The 15,170-nt window shown below is 55.4% G+C and overlaps 1 protein-coding gene across 1 annotated transcript; it reads right to left on the minus strand.

Moving 5' to 3' along the window:
- Window positions 1-230: 230 nt before the first annotated feature.
- Window positions 231-14,122, minus strand: LOC116952478 (uncharacterized). The gene is made up of 3 exons (XM_076074404.1): window positions 13,268-14,122; window positions 7,770-8,043; window positions 231-6,679 (listed from the first exon to the last, which is right to left on the minus strand). Exons 1-3 carry the CDS (start codon window positions 13,990-13,992, stop codon window positions 5,750-5,752), a joined length of 1,929 nt encoding a protein of 642 aa, XP_075930519.1. The 5' UTR covers window positions 13,993-14,122; the 3' UTR covers window positions 231-5,749.
- Between the last annotated feature and the right edge of the window lie 1,048 nt (window positions 14,123-15,170).

Genomic DNA, 15,170 nt, shown 5'->3' on the forward strand with positions numbered 1-15,170 from the left:
CTGCCACCTGAACACAGACGCCAGTTCCCCGTCCCTACCGGGTCAAACCCAGACGGCAGTGGTGGTCGTTTTGATGGTGGTTATGGTAGCGGCAGCTTCAATGATGATGATGATAGTGTTGATGATGATGATGATTTTGTTAATGACATCGATGAAGACATTGATAATATAAATAATGTCGACTAATTCACCCCATCCCATGGTAAGAATTGATCACCACGCTCGTGACATTCAATTGAGCACAGACTGTTTTTATTGCACGCCACTGGCAGCCACAGGTTAGACAGAATTGCGACACAGCAGGCCACTCACACATCGACACCACCGACTGGGCAGGTGGGGCAGAGATACAGTACAGCAAGTAGGTTACCGACGTTCATTTATATTTCAGGAGGTGCGGAGTCTCAAATGCAGGAGTTAGCTCTCGACACTCCGGTTTAATATTCGCAATGACGACGTTGATAATATTACAGAGAGCAAAGTCATAAATGAGTGTCATCAGCGAGCCGCTGCCTATTAACGTGATGCCATTGGGTGCTCTGCTTTTATGGGCAGAAGGCTTCAAGCGTGTTGGACTTACGAGGGCTAAAGGAAGAGTTCGTGGTCCCATACGGAGAGCAGCGAGTGACCTTGACGAAGCTGCGCTATTCCTCTGCGGGGTTCCCTTCATGTGCAGTGCACTTGGTTCATCGATCGACCAGTACTATACCATCATCTTTCGATTGATAAGTACTGTACCATTATCGATCGATCAGTATTGCACCATCATCGCAGTCCCAGGGCTTTAACCCCCACACCGCCACTCGCCGGCGCCCTCTGCTCACGTCGCTTCGCCACCACGGGCTCCTGACCCCGTGACCGGCTCTCCGCCTGGGAAGAAGCGCAGACGCCACTGGGATCTGATCTGGACGCCGCGCCGGACGTGTGAGGTGTCTCCAGATTTCTCTTGAATTTGATTTGCCGATAAGCAAGACTTCTCTCGGAACGTTTTCCCACCTGTTTCTCAATCCATTGAACGACCACAGAAACTATTTTTTATTTCACTACGGTGCTAATCTGTTGCCGTAAAATTGTGTGGCCCCTTCCTCTGACTTAATCCTGCGGTGTGCGTTTACCCCCACAATTCCACGCGCCGCCTGCTTCACCGCTGGGCGTTAAAGATCCCGTGAGGTCATTCGCAAATTCGAAAGTCCCACCGAACATCACTCACGTGGGGTCGCGCGTACACATACAGCGGCGATCGTCAGGCCCGACTGGCAAGACGAACGCCCCAGGTCACCCTTGCGAATGCGACTCTCTCCTGGCCTCCTGACTTCCCAGCTACTGGCCGCACAGCATAAACTCGAAACTCGCTTCTAAGCACAGCGTTCGCCGTTTGCGAGTAGCTCCAACTTTTCCAGACAGGCCCACGTTAAATGTCCCTTCGCCCCTCGTACCGAGATTGAAAACCGCATCCTGGTGCAGAGTTCTCCGATCCACATCGAGTCAATAATCTTGAGTCTCGGCCACCGAGTTAAATGGCGAGCCACGTCAATTTGATTCACGGCTGCTAAAGAAGACTGAGTGGTGAATCCGAAGACCGATGCCATCGCTGTTGCTGTCTTTCTCTCCCAGAATTGACACACATCTTCCTCTGCAACACACCTAATGAGGGTGGACATACTGGTCCCCGTCGTAAGAATGTGGAATTTACACCGCTGGCTCGGGACCACCGGGAGAAATGAATACTGCCCAAGGTTGAGGATAAAGCTGCTCTGACTTCACTTTGAATAATGAGAGCAATTTAACTTTGACAAGACATGCATTCATCTATACTCACAGACTGTTGTATATCATTGTAGTATATCACACATACACACACGGAGAGAATACATAAGAAAATATGCAATGCAAGGCTTCAAAATAAGCCCAAAGTTGGGTCACATAACCTTTTGTTGAGCAAATCGTTTCCCAACCATTTAGACCACGTGTCTGTGTGTCGTGGTTCACACGGCGCCATGAAGCCGGGGGGGGGGGGGGCTCCATTCCCTACGATGACGCACAGTGCCAGTCGGACCACAGCTTGCGCATCCACTAGGTCGACTTGGACTGAAACGAGTGCCCGGTTCGCTGGTAGCGTGGCCGTGAACGGCGGCCACTGGGAGGAGGGGCGCGTAGGGAATGCGTCACTACGTTGATTAATCTCGACGAATTGAGCTTTGCGATGACACGTGCACCGATGACACGTGCACCGATGACACGTGCACCGATGACACGTGCACCGCACCGGCAAGGGAACGCTTTGCAATAACCCGGCACGGAGTCGCATTGGATTGTCCGCACGGAAGTCACCGTACGTGCGTAGGTGTGCATCAGTAGCCGAATATAAGGATGGGGCCTAAATCACCGTTGGTGAGGCCCGACCGAGTGCTCGCGTGGATGACCACGAACGCTTGCCACAGGTGTTGTGGGCGAGGGGCTGCGAGCTGGCCAGGTGGTGCCGAATGTCCACGTGCTGGCTCGTCTCCACTTCCTCCCCTACGCGAAGAAGCCAAGCATGCTCATCATTCATGGCGTTGGCCAAACATCCCACAGCAAGACCCTCCTGGATAAAGAGTCTTGAGACTCAATTGAGGCTTTTCTGGATAACTGGCATTATTATTACTATGATAATATTGCACTGCGCCTCGACCACAGATACCCAGGTTTGATTCCTTTTTCTGACCATCAACAACTGCAGATGTAGCCTGTGACCCCCCCCCCCTCCCACGCCTAGATTGACTCAGACATAAATTAAAACTAGTAGCTACAATATCTAAACCCAAGCGTTGTGTAGTTTTAACAATGTAATGTGTGTCTTGTATGAATGGCAACTTGAACGCTTGAGAACTCGCTGGGAATAATGATGATCACGATGATGGTGGTGGCGTCGTTTTGATCTCAACTCTACCCTCCCCCACGTATTCTCCACGGCAATCGGGTAGCCAGGCGCCCTCCTGCTCAAAATGTACAAATCCATTCACTGCGTGGGAGGTCAACTCTCCTCTGCCGCGTGCCCTGGTGTGGTGTGACGCGCGCGCTCCCGGGCCCGCCTCACTGCCAGAGACGCTTCTCCAGGTCCCTCGCCCGTCCCCTCCCGCTGTGGCTCACCGACTGCCGCTTGCAATCCGAGCCCCCAATTATCAGCGACGCCGCTAATTGCCGCAGCGTCGCTCGATGCGTTCAGAGTCTTCGTGAGTGATGCGGATCGTGCTGTGTGACGACGACCACGGCGGTGACGTTTCGGTTCAGAGTCGATTAGAGCGCCAAGAGTGATGCCCACAAATGGCGATACGCCCCTTCTCCGGGTCGCGGTCTGATTGGAGCAGGCGGCGCGTGAGCGGTAGCCACAGCCATAGCGAGAGTTATACTGGATGTGGTGTGCCGGGTGCAGAAATATCTTGCGGGTGGTCGACCCGGTTAGACCCGGATGACAATTCGGCCATCCATAATAGAGGTTTTTTTGGGTTAGATCACGTAAATATATAAATGTTGTGTCGTTAAACCCACCACCACCCGACACAGCCAACTAGTAAGGGTTGTCCCATAAGCAGAACCTGGCCAATTCGTTACTAGCACAGCACAGCGGTGTGTTGGAGAGCCAAGCCACAACATGTACGACGTTTCGCCAGTAATCACAACTAGCTTCATCAGGCGACAGCCATCGCTACGCTGGAGGTGTGGACGGTGCCGCGTGGCGCTACAAACCCTGTACACCCGGCCCGGCATGCACGCCGAACGGCTAAACGGCGACGCGACCGTCTGGCATCGGCGATAGCACCAATCACGCGCCACTATGGAGCAGACAGCAATTCGGAATGTGCCAGCGGCAGAAATCCAAATCCCCACTTCTAATAAGAAGCATTCGGCCTGCATCGACAAGCGATAGCGGTAACGTGTCTGCGGAATGACAAACGACACTTCAATCGATTACCAATTCCCCTTTTAACGAGCGTAATAACATGAGCAATGACGACTACAGGTACGGCGACGACGATGGCGATGATGATGACGACGATGACGACGATGACGACGATTATGATTCGCGCACGCAAACACACTCGACGCACCGACGACGCCCGCGCCAACGTTGCACGAGGTGCACGTGGCCGTATTTGCCCAATCACCGACACGTGACGTCACAGCGGCGGCACGCGTTGGCGGGCCCGATCGAGGAATGGGCGAGCAAGCGATCGAAGCGCGAGACGACTCTTTAAGGCCACAGCGCGAGCTCCCCCCGAAGCTCGCGCTGTCGAGAACTCGTATCAACAGCTATTTGTCTTTGTTGTTGTTGTTGTTGTCTAAAGCTAAAGTTAAGCCCATACCTTGTCCAATACACAATAAAGCTCCGTGTGCCATCTACCTGTATAAGTGCTGTGTGTAAGTGCTATCGATAAACGGTTCCATTTGGCAAATGGGCACCGGATTTTTACAGGCAGTTGCGTTTCAGCAATGCGCGCCTCGATCGCTGTCCGATGGCCACGACCGAACAAACCACTTTATATCGCCCGACGTTTAAACAACGTTCGTGGCATTTGTACGAGTGGCCTGCACACACGCAGCAGACTCCCAGTGAAGGTGGAAGCGGCCCACAGGCACTCTCGCTGCGCCCACGTGACTCGTGAAGGCCGATCTGGCTCGTTTACCTTTGAGAAATTTTAGGGCAAAAAGGCCCAGCAGCCCTGCAATTGCCTGCTCATGGAAGGTGATTGCCTACTGTCACGTTGACAAGACGTCTTGGACGGGGTGGAGGCTACCCACACTTCACCCCACCGCGCGTAGCATGCCGACCGGCTGTGGTGAACTCATCGTGCTGCTGGGTGGACAGAGGCGGTGGGAGGTGGGGGGGGAGGGGGGTTAAGGAACTTGCATCCACTGTTACAATTGCCGCTCCCGGAGGTCGAATCGAACCAGTGACGTCTGGATTGCAAGGTCAGAACATCGCTCACCGTGACCCCATTGCGGCAATTAGCCACGTTTAAATTGACGAACTCGTATATTTACGACGCCCAGATCATTATGGACTGAGCCATCATCGTCATGTGTGAGGAGTCGCCCACCTCCGTGGCGGCATCGAGATGCCTACGCGAGGCAGCGCAGCAAGTAGGTTCACACTTCGTACAAATGAGCATTCCCCTGGCACTTATTTAAAGAAGAAAACAAAATAAAACTCCCGCGTCACGCACGGGTTCTGGAACGCCCGCCAACTAACAGGCTCGAGAGTGTTTTAGTTGGCAGGACCGACGTCGCCTTCCGGGCCGCCAGAACGAGGCCCAGCCACGCACCGCCTGCAATGGACGCCAGGGGCGTGCCCTGTGACGTCATCGTCTAGGCCAAAGAGGCTTGTTCTATGTCTAGTGCTGGCCTTTTGTGTTTCAATTCCCCCGTTTCGGGAAACCCTACGATAAAGTTGCCCAGAAGGTAGATCCCTTGTAGCAACGCGACTCTACGCAAGAGTTTTGCTTCTATTGGATCTTCTTTAAAGGAGTTATCGACCCCCCCCCCCCCTCACTAAAGATGAACAGATGGTGTTGTGCATTAAGGTTTTCAACCTTCGTTGGAAAGCATTAATATAAGAAGAGCTTGGTTATACATCCCAAGCAGGACCCTCATGAACACGAGTCTTGAGACTCAGAGAAGGAGACATTCATGGGCAAAGCAAGCAATCATTACCGTATTACGAGTCTATCAAATGACAACTGTGTACGCACTTTGCTGCGTCCCTGCAGCGCTACCCTGCCTTCTTGGGCTCTGCCTGATTAATGTCTCCCTTCTCATCCCCTACACCCAAGAAATCCGCTCCGTTCAACTTCGTCAAAACGACTGCAGCCTCATCGCTGACGCCGGCGACTCCAGGCCCTGCCGTGGCCCCAACAAACCCACCGGCCTTGCCCTCCAGAATGCCCCCTGCTCCGGCACCGATCATGCTCCCCATCAAGCAACCACCTCCGCCGCCAGCCAAGCCCCCTGGTCCACTACCCACCGCCGTACCAGTGGTGACGGGACATTGCCCAGACCCCGACACGCCCCCCACTCCACTCCCAGACAAGCCCCCCACTCCGCCTGATGCGGCACCGCCGGTTAGGGGACCATGCCCGGGCCCTCCAAGTGCCACGCCCCCTACTCCACTCACACCTCGACCGCCCGCTGCATTGCCTTGCCCAGACCCCGCTCCGGCCGCGTTGGCCGCTCCACCCACCGCTGCACCCCCTGGCAAATCACCGGGTTCAGACCCTGGCCCCGCCACGCCCGTCGTCGCCCCGGGGTCCGTCTCCCGCGTGGGCGCCTCCACGCCGTTCCGCTTCTGCTGCCGCTCGCTCGTCCCGGCCCCCCGCGCCCCCCTCTCCGCCGCCCCACTCGCCGCCTCCTCCTCCTCGGCCGCCCTCTCCCCGAAGGTGACGCTCTTGGCGGCACCGGCCCCTCCGCGTGCCGCCGGCCGCCCGCACGGAATCTCGATCGCTCGGCGCGGGGGCGCCGCCGCCGCCGCCTCACCCGGAGCCGGACCCGGACCGCTCCCCGATCCGGAGCCCAACCCGGACTCGAACCTGGGGCCCGCCGCGCGGGGCGGGCGGCGGACGGGTCGGGGGCTCTCGCTGCCGGCCCTCGTCGTGGCCGTCCCCCCGGCCGCCGGCCCGGCGGCGTCGTTCTCCTGGGATCCACTCTGCTTAGGGTGGGGGTGGGGGGGGGGGGAGTTCAGAGGGAGGAGAACGCGGTGCTCACCATCACCAGCCAACTCGCGAGCACCGCGGGGCCACGCGACCGACCTCTCCGAGCCGGACGCGGGAAGAGAGCTCAGCCCCCCCTCCTGCTCCCGCACCATCCGAGCCGGGCGACGTTGCCCGAGGTCGTTGCGATCGATTCCAAAGCTGCCTCACGTGACCTCGATACTCAAGCGACACCCAACCTCGACCGCCCGCTCAGCCAACGCCGGCACCGCCCGTCATCCCAGGGCGGCGATCGGCTTGCGGCGAGGTGCGGCAGCGTCGACGATGTTGGCTGCGGTGACCCCTCGCCTTGACCTGGCGACCACAAAGGCGAAGCTTCTCCCCAATTAAATGAGCGCGGTGGCTCTAAGGCAGCCATCGACGTTCCAAATTGCTATGACAGCCAGCACCGCTGTGTCTCTGACACGTCCAAAATGAGCTCCTGAGAGAAAGCGACTCCCGCGTGGCATCTCATGAGCCCTGGCACGGCGTCTCCCACACGGCCATTGCGAGCCACCCACGTGTTGAGGAGATCTCAATCAACGCCACGGTTATGTCTACCGATTCTCTCTCCCGTTGCCTGCAGTTAACTCTCGGCGCTTTCAATATACATACAGCCATACACGGACAAAAATTCCTCCTTTCTACATTCGTCTCTCCACGTGAATATAAACATATTTCATTCCTTGATTTGAAGCTTTCGTGACTGCAGGAATCCATACTCTTTGGGTCTTTCGGTAAAATCACGTAGATAGAACAAATCATAAAAAATCACGACGCTTCGATCGCAACAGAAGCAATCGTGTTGCGATCGAAACGTCGTGATCTATTATCTTTCTATCTCCGTGACTTTACCGAAAGACCCAAAGAGTATGTTTTATTACATTCCGGCGGTCACGCAGCCTCACGTTTGCCGTTGTAACTTCCAGAACCGCCCATATCGGCCGTCGGTTAAAACGAGCTTCATACAGTAGCTCATCGGATTCCTCCAGCCCAAATAATCATTCTGATTGTGACGCGACCGCCCGTAGCCGTCAAGACGCTCACCTTCCGGCCGCGCCTCGACGATCCCCTCCGTCCGCGCCCCCCTCCGGGTGCTCCCGCGCCGTCGCCCCCCCCCTTCTCCACCGCCACCGCGGCGGGGGGCGGCCCCGGCGAGCGGCTGTGCCTGGCGGGCGGGGGCCCCGCGCGGGACGAGAGGTCACGACGCGGGGCCGCCGTCGTGGTCGTGGGGGTTCGCGGGCGGCGTGACTCCGGGGAGGAGGACGACGCTGGGGTCACGCGCTTCCTGCGAGGTGACGTCTCCTGCCGGGCGTCCGGCCTGCGCGCAACCACGCGGGTTAGCGCCGCCCCCCTCTCGGCCCTTCCAACGGCCGGCCTTCTTTCACGTTCGTATATAAGTACGCATGTTGGACTTCTATCGCACCCTACGTAGTCAACCGTGTTAATCGGAGGTGCGGGGGAAGGACAACAAACTAAACGCGAAAAGCAGCTCTAAAAAAATATATTTTTCAATCTAGATCATTTAAAGGTGCATTACTCCGATGGTTACCTAATATCGGAAGGAAGAGCGTTCCAGACGGGCGCATAAGCGTATCTGAAAGCGCGCGATGCGGTGACCGTCTTTGTTTGATTGCCGACCAAAAGCCGCTGCTGTGGGGATGACCGGAGTTTGCGTGATGATGGTTCATACTCATTGACGAGATCAGCGAGGTATTTTGGTTCATTTGTGGCATTCACTTTGTGTGTTATGAGCGCCACCTTATCACGTGTTCGTTTCAGATCAGCGCAGGTAACCCCCCGGGTGGGAGCTGTCCCCTGTGCGGCACAAAGGTGACCGCAGGGCGCTTTGACAGCCTCAGCAACTCAACGCGTGTCACGTCACAGACAATGCTCCCCGTAGCAGGGTGGGTAGGGGAAGTGATCAGAGGTTCGCTTGATGGGATCTCAGTGGTAGCTCTGTGGCAGCCGCTTACGTGGGTCAGTCTCTTAACACGGAGGGTTGCAAGTCCTCTGCGGGAGTTCTTCGTGGACTCTTCTTCTCATCACGAAATGATACCAATTGCCAAATCGGGATGAACTTGGGAGGAATAGATGAATAGAGACGTGACGTAAAAAAACGAGCTGACAAGCCAATCCATTACGTGAGCCTCCGTTCCTTCGCTGCTCGCTTGCTGGGGCATTCGACCAGCTCAGCCAGGGGTCGGCAACCAAACTATCAAGAAGAGACACATTTATTGTTTGTTTTCGAATTCATTAACAAATTCAATATTTCAAGAGCCGCAATGCAATGCATGTGAACACGGGGCGGTGGTAGGGCCTTGATAAATAACTGTCACGGAGCGAGGTCTTTAAAGAGCCGCACGCGGCTCAGGAGCCGTCCGGTTGCCGAGACGCCAGAGCCAAGCGAGCAGCACGCACTCAAACGCAGTGCCTCTCCGCAGCCCTTGTGACCTTCACTGCACACTGCACGCACCTGCTGATTGGTAATCACGGACTCTTCAGCACTGTAACAGTGGGAGATTTGCTAGGGCCCGCTTAAGGTCGTTCGAAGATAACCGTTAAAAAACCGGTAACCGTTTTCAGAAGCAGTTACCAGGTCTGAGACAAAAAAAGTCCTGAACAGGGACGGGGGGGAGAGGGGGGGAATCAATCGATTCGAGTGGATTTTTTGTCACGAATTCACGGTGAAATCGTACACATGGCGTGGCGTGGCGTGACTCATTTCCACGCATTCTCAGTTCGAATGTAAAGGCGCGGCCCTGCAACTGCTCGCTCGCGTCACTGTCGGGCAGCAGGGGCTCCACTAAAGGTAGCTCTGGAGGGGTAATTGGTCTACTCTTCCATGCCGGACTGCAAGGTTTTTCAATTCAAAAGGTGAATCTGTTATGTTTATTGCTCGAGACATACTTCGATTTGTGCAGGGCACTGGTGAACCGGTTTTAACCGGTTTAACCGTTTTTGTAATGCAGTTGCTGGGAATGCAAAATAATAATCGGTTTTAACAGCCCTGATCCGGAGGAGAGCAGGAGCACGGCTCTGACGCATCTGTGCTAATTACCATAGCATGCAACATGAACACAAATCATGAACAACGTCGCAATTAAAATATACATATAGTATTTAATCGGCAATTCCACCCAAAGAGCACACAGGATCTAAGCGGTGCGATTGGTAACCCCATGCGGTAAGTAAAACAGCGATCGGTTTAGGGGTTATCCGGCTTTCATGGCAACATCTGAAGCGCCCTTGAAGGGACAGACAGACGGAAAAAGATTGATGGATGGATCATAGAGACGGAAGGGGCGGTTCGACGAACGGATGGATAGGACATACGGCCGGATCTACTATTCGGACAAAAGGACAGATGATTTATTGAGTGCATAGAAAGATGGGATAGATAGATTAATCAATGGATGGATCGTAAATAAGCACATGGATCAGACAGACAGAGAGACGGAAGGGTCAGAGAGACAGAGGGATGGATGGGTCAGAGACAGAGGGATGGATGGGTCAGAGACAGAGGGATGGATGGGCCAGAGACAGAGGGATGGATGGACCAGAGACAGAGGGATGGATGGGTCAGAGACAGAGGGATGAATGGGTCAGAGACAGAGGGATGGATGGACCAGAGACAGAGGGATGGATGGGTCAGAGACAGAGGGATGGATGGGTCAGAGACAGAGGGATGGATGGGTCAGAGACAGAGGGATGGATGGGTCAGAGACAGAGAGATGGATGGGCCAGAGACAGAGGGATGGATGGGTCAGAGACAGAGGGATGGATGGGTCAGAGACAGAGGGATGGATGGACCAGAGACAGAGGGATGGATGGGCCAGAGACAAAGGGATGGATGGGTCAGAGACAGAGGGATGGATGGGTCAGAGACAGAGGGATGGATGGGTCAGAGACAGAGAGATGGATGGGCCAGAGACAGAGGGATGAATGGGCCAGAGACAGAGGGATGGATGGGTCAGAGACAGAGGAATGGATGGGCCAGAGACAGAGGGATGAATGGGTCAGAGACAGAGGGATGGATGGACCAGAGACAGAGGGATGAATGGGCCAGAGACAGAGGGATGGATGGGTCAGAGACAGAGGGATGGATGGGTCAGAGACAGAGGGATGGATGGGCCAGAGACAGAGGGATGGATGGACCAGAGACAGAGGGATGGATGGGTCAGAGACAGAGGGATGAATGGGTCAGAGACAGAGGGATGGATGGACCAGAGACAGAGGGATGGATGGGTCAGAGACAGAGGGATGGATGGGTCAGAGACAGAGGGATGGATGGGTCAGAGACAGAAGGATGGATGGGTCAGAGACAGAGAGATGGATGGGCCAGAGACAGAGGGATGGATGGGTCAGAGACAGAGGGATGGATGGGTCAGAGACAGAGGGATGGATGGACCAGAGACAGAGGGATGGATGGGCCAGAGACAAAGGGATGGATGGGTCAGAGACAGAGGGATGGATGGGTCAGAGACAGAGGGATGGATGGGTCAGAGACAGAGAGATGGATGGGCCAGAGACAGAGGGATGAATGGGCCAGAGACAGAGGGATGGATGGGTCAGAGACAGAGGAATGGATGGGCCAGAGACAGAGGGATGAATGGGTCAGAGACAGAGGGATGGATGGACCAGAGACAAAGGGATGGATGGGTCAGAGACAAAAGGACGGATGGGCCAGAGACAAAGGGATGGATGGGTCAGAGACAGAGGGATGGATGGGTCAGAGACAGAGGGATGGATGGGTCAGAGACAGAGGGATGAATGGGTCAGAGGGACAGAAGGACGAGAGACTGAGTGACCAAGGCGTTATTTTTCGGTCACAGCAAAGCGCAGCCTCGCGACGCCCGTGCAATGAACGGGGCCAAGTTAAAGATTTGCACCGATGACAGTGGGTGCCGCTCTGCGAGCGTCGGGGCGACTGCCGCCGTCTCCGCCACCCGGCGCGTTCACGCGGCCGCCACACGTCACGGGCACAGTGCGCCGCCTGCTGTTCTAAGCCTTGCACGTTTCACAGATATTATTTTCCCATTTAACATTGAGATTCGTTTTTTTAATGTTAATTAGGCATTAACTTATAGGTATTTGGTGTGTATTTTGTCGGGTGAAAATAATGGTACGTAATTGAACATGTGAATATTCACGTTTGCGAATAATAAACTTGTGAATAGATGAATTTGTGAACGGTTGAATGTGTGTTAGACACATTCTTATTAGTGGTTAGACGCATGATGACATTATTTAAATCTGGTAATGCCGCTGCGACGTTGGCACGACTCGCAACGCGTACGTCTCGACACGCTGGTCCACAACGCGGCGTTACGCGAAAACATAAAATTAAAACTTTTATTCATATATTTATATTGTACAGTGACGTTTTAGGGGACTGCTATGAAACAGGGCCATTGGCGAAAACCTTATCGATTACTGTATAAAGAAATGTATTCTAATGTTACCGTGTTGTTGAAGAACGTGTTGATTTTTGGACGATATTAAAATGATCGTGCGATGTTTTTTTTTTTATCAGCCAACACAGCAGCATTTTGTCTAAGGTGGCAAAACTCTGGACGGGTCTCCACTTCTCTACTTATCAGTGGGAATGCTGACACAACCGCACCAGGTACTCATTTAGGGCTGTGAGTGGAAATCGAGAGACACGCACAGAGACAAAGATCCCCCGTATAGCCTGCACAGACTGTTGGGGCAATTGCTGTTAGCGAGTACCTATGAAGGCCGGCACGGCACACTAGGGGGTGGGTGGCCATCCCCACGCCCGGCCGCCAGAGAGACGCACACGCGGAGAGAGAGGATACGCACACGTGGAAAGAGAGAGACGCACACGTGGAGAGAGAGACGCACACGTGGAGAGAGAGACGCACACGTGGAGAGAGAGAGACGCACACGTGGAGAGAGACGCACACGTGGAGAGAGACGCACACGTGGAGAGAGAGAGAGACGCACACGTGGAGAGAGAGAGACGCACACGTGGAGAGAGAGATGCACACGTGGAGAGAGACGCAGACGTGGAGAGAGAGAGACGCACACGTGGAGAGAGAAAGAGACGCACACGTGGAGAGAGACGCACACGTGGAGAGAGAGAGAGACGCACACGTGGAGAGAGACGCACACGTGGAGAGAGAGAGAGACGCACACGTGGAGAGAGAGAGACGCACACGTGGAGAGAGAGAGAGATGCACACGTGGAGAGACGCAGACGTGGAGAGAGAGAGACGCACACGTGGAGAGAGAGAGAGACGCACACGTGGAGAGAGAGACGTACACGTGGAGAGAGAGAGACGCACACGTGGAGAGAGAGAGAGACGCACACGTGGAGAGAGAGAGAGACGCACACGTGGAGAGAGAAAGAGACGCACACGTGGAGAGAGAGAGACGCACACGTGGAGAGAGAGAGACGCACACGCGGAGAGAGAGAGAGACGCACACGTGGAGAGAGAGAGAGACGCACACGTGGAGAGAGAGAGACGCACACACAGAAAGAGAGAGACGCACACGCGGAGAGGAGACGCACACGCGCACCTGGTGGTGGCCTGCACGGGCATGATGCAGACCTCTCGAGCCATGGCCAGGAGGGCTTTCGACTCCGCGCCGTGCTTCTTGACAAGAGGCTCTCCCTCCCCGTCGCCACCCGGCCCCACCATCCCTCCACCGTCTCGCCCCGTGGCGTCTTCACCCAGCAGCCTCGTGTACACAGAGTCTTGCTGCTGCTGCTGGTGACAGTGGTGCTGTTGGTGGGGTAGCAGCTGCTGCTGCTGCTGCTGAAGTTGATCGTGGTGATGATGACCCCACTGTGGCTTCTCGCGCCTGTGTAGAGGCCACACCCTGAAGTCCGCCTTGTACTGAGTGTCGTTCGAGAAGGGGTCTTCTGGCGGGAGGTACTCCCTGCGCGGCTTACAGCTCGGCTCGCGCTTTACCCTCCACGCCCTGTAGTCACTGCGGGTCACCGAGCGAGACGCCCCTTGGCTCGATGGCTTCTCAGGCGCAGGCGCTTCACGGGCATTAGCAGCAGCATCCCCGCCACCACCGCTCACCCCCAGCCCTTGCTGCTGCTGCTGATGAGGATGAGGATGCCCGGGTCCCGGATGGCCACCGCCAGAATTGGCGGCGGAAGCTTCGTTTGCTGGTGGCAGTAAAGATTCCTCGGCGAATGTAGCGTGAGTGAGAGGGATTGAGATGTCGTCCACGTCCAGCTGGTTCCAGCAGCGAGCCAGGCAGCAAGCCCGGTTGACGCACGGCCACGCCATTGTGAGGACGGTGTGTGTGTGGTGTAGGTGTGCGTGTGGTGTGTGGGTGTGTGTGTGGTGTGTGTGGTGTAGGTGTGTGTGGTGTGTGGGTGTGTGGTGTAGGTGTGTGTGTGTGGTGTAGGTGTGTGTGGTGTGTGGGTGTGTGGTGGGGTGTGTGGGTGTGTGTGTGTGGTGTAGGTGTGTGTGGTGTAGGTGTGTGTGGTGTAGGTGTGTGTGGTGTAGGTGTGTGGTGTAGGTGTGTGTGGTGTAGGTGTGTGTGGTGTAGGTGTGTGTGGTGTAGGGGTGTGTGGTGTGTGGTGTAGGTGTGTGGGGGTGTGGTGTAGGTGTGTGGTGTGTGTGGTGTAGGTGTGTGTGGGTGTGTGGTGTAGGTGTGTGTGGTGTGTGGGGGTGTGTGTGTGGTGTGTGGGGGTGTGTGTGGTGTGTGTGTGGGGGGTAGAGAATGAAATATCCTCTGTTCACGGTGGATTAATTATCTGCTAGTCACACGGAGAGACATCCACTTATATATATTTATGCTGAACAATATAATTGTAGTGCATCTGTGCATGAATGTCTGTCTCCCTGTCCGCTGGACATCCCCTATGAATGCGTTGCAGGTCCATGCACGCCTTGGCGAGACGGTGTGGAAGAGGCTTCATCCGACAGTGGATCGACAATGGCCGCTGCTGGTGCTGCTAATGCCTATAATGTGGTTGATGATCCTACAACTGCCATTACATTTTGCGACTTACGGTGATGATACGGCTGCTGCGTCGAGTGCTGATGCTGCTGCGATTGCCGATGAATGCGATGCGTCTGCTGGTGATTGATGCGGTTGCTGTCGATTGCGATAACGACGTCGATCTGCAACGTCCCCTCCTCGAGAAGAGTGCGGTGGATGTTGCAGTGGAGAAACCTCGCGTGCGCAAACCGAGCTGCCGGCAAAAAGACGCATCGGTCGAGAGAGGCAGGCACAATGGGTCGCTGTGCGTACAGAGGCGAGATATTTACCCGTGAGAGGCGAGCGAAATGTTGACTACGCCCAGATGCATGATGCTGCAGAGCGATGTTTTCGCACCAGTGATGTCCGCTGATGATCCACGCGCGTGCAGCGTGCCGACGCCTGCGCCGTCTTTTGTCTTTGCGTCCTGGTGGGTAGAGGGGCTCGCTGACAGCACTTGCCCCCGACAGCCCGATGT

Source organism: Petromyzon marinus, chromosome 47 (genome assembly GCF_048934315.1).
Source record: "Petromyzon marinus isolate PM22_M1 ecotype Great Lakes invasive population chromosome 47, UKy_Petmar_22M1.pri1.0, whole genome shotgun sequence".
NCBI classification, from domain to species: Eukaryota; Metazoa; Chordata; class Hyperoartia; order Petromyzontiformes; family Petromyzontidae; genus Petromyzon; species Petromyzon marinus.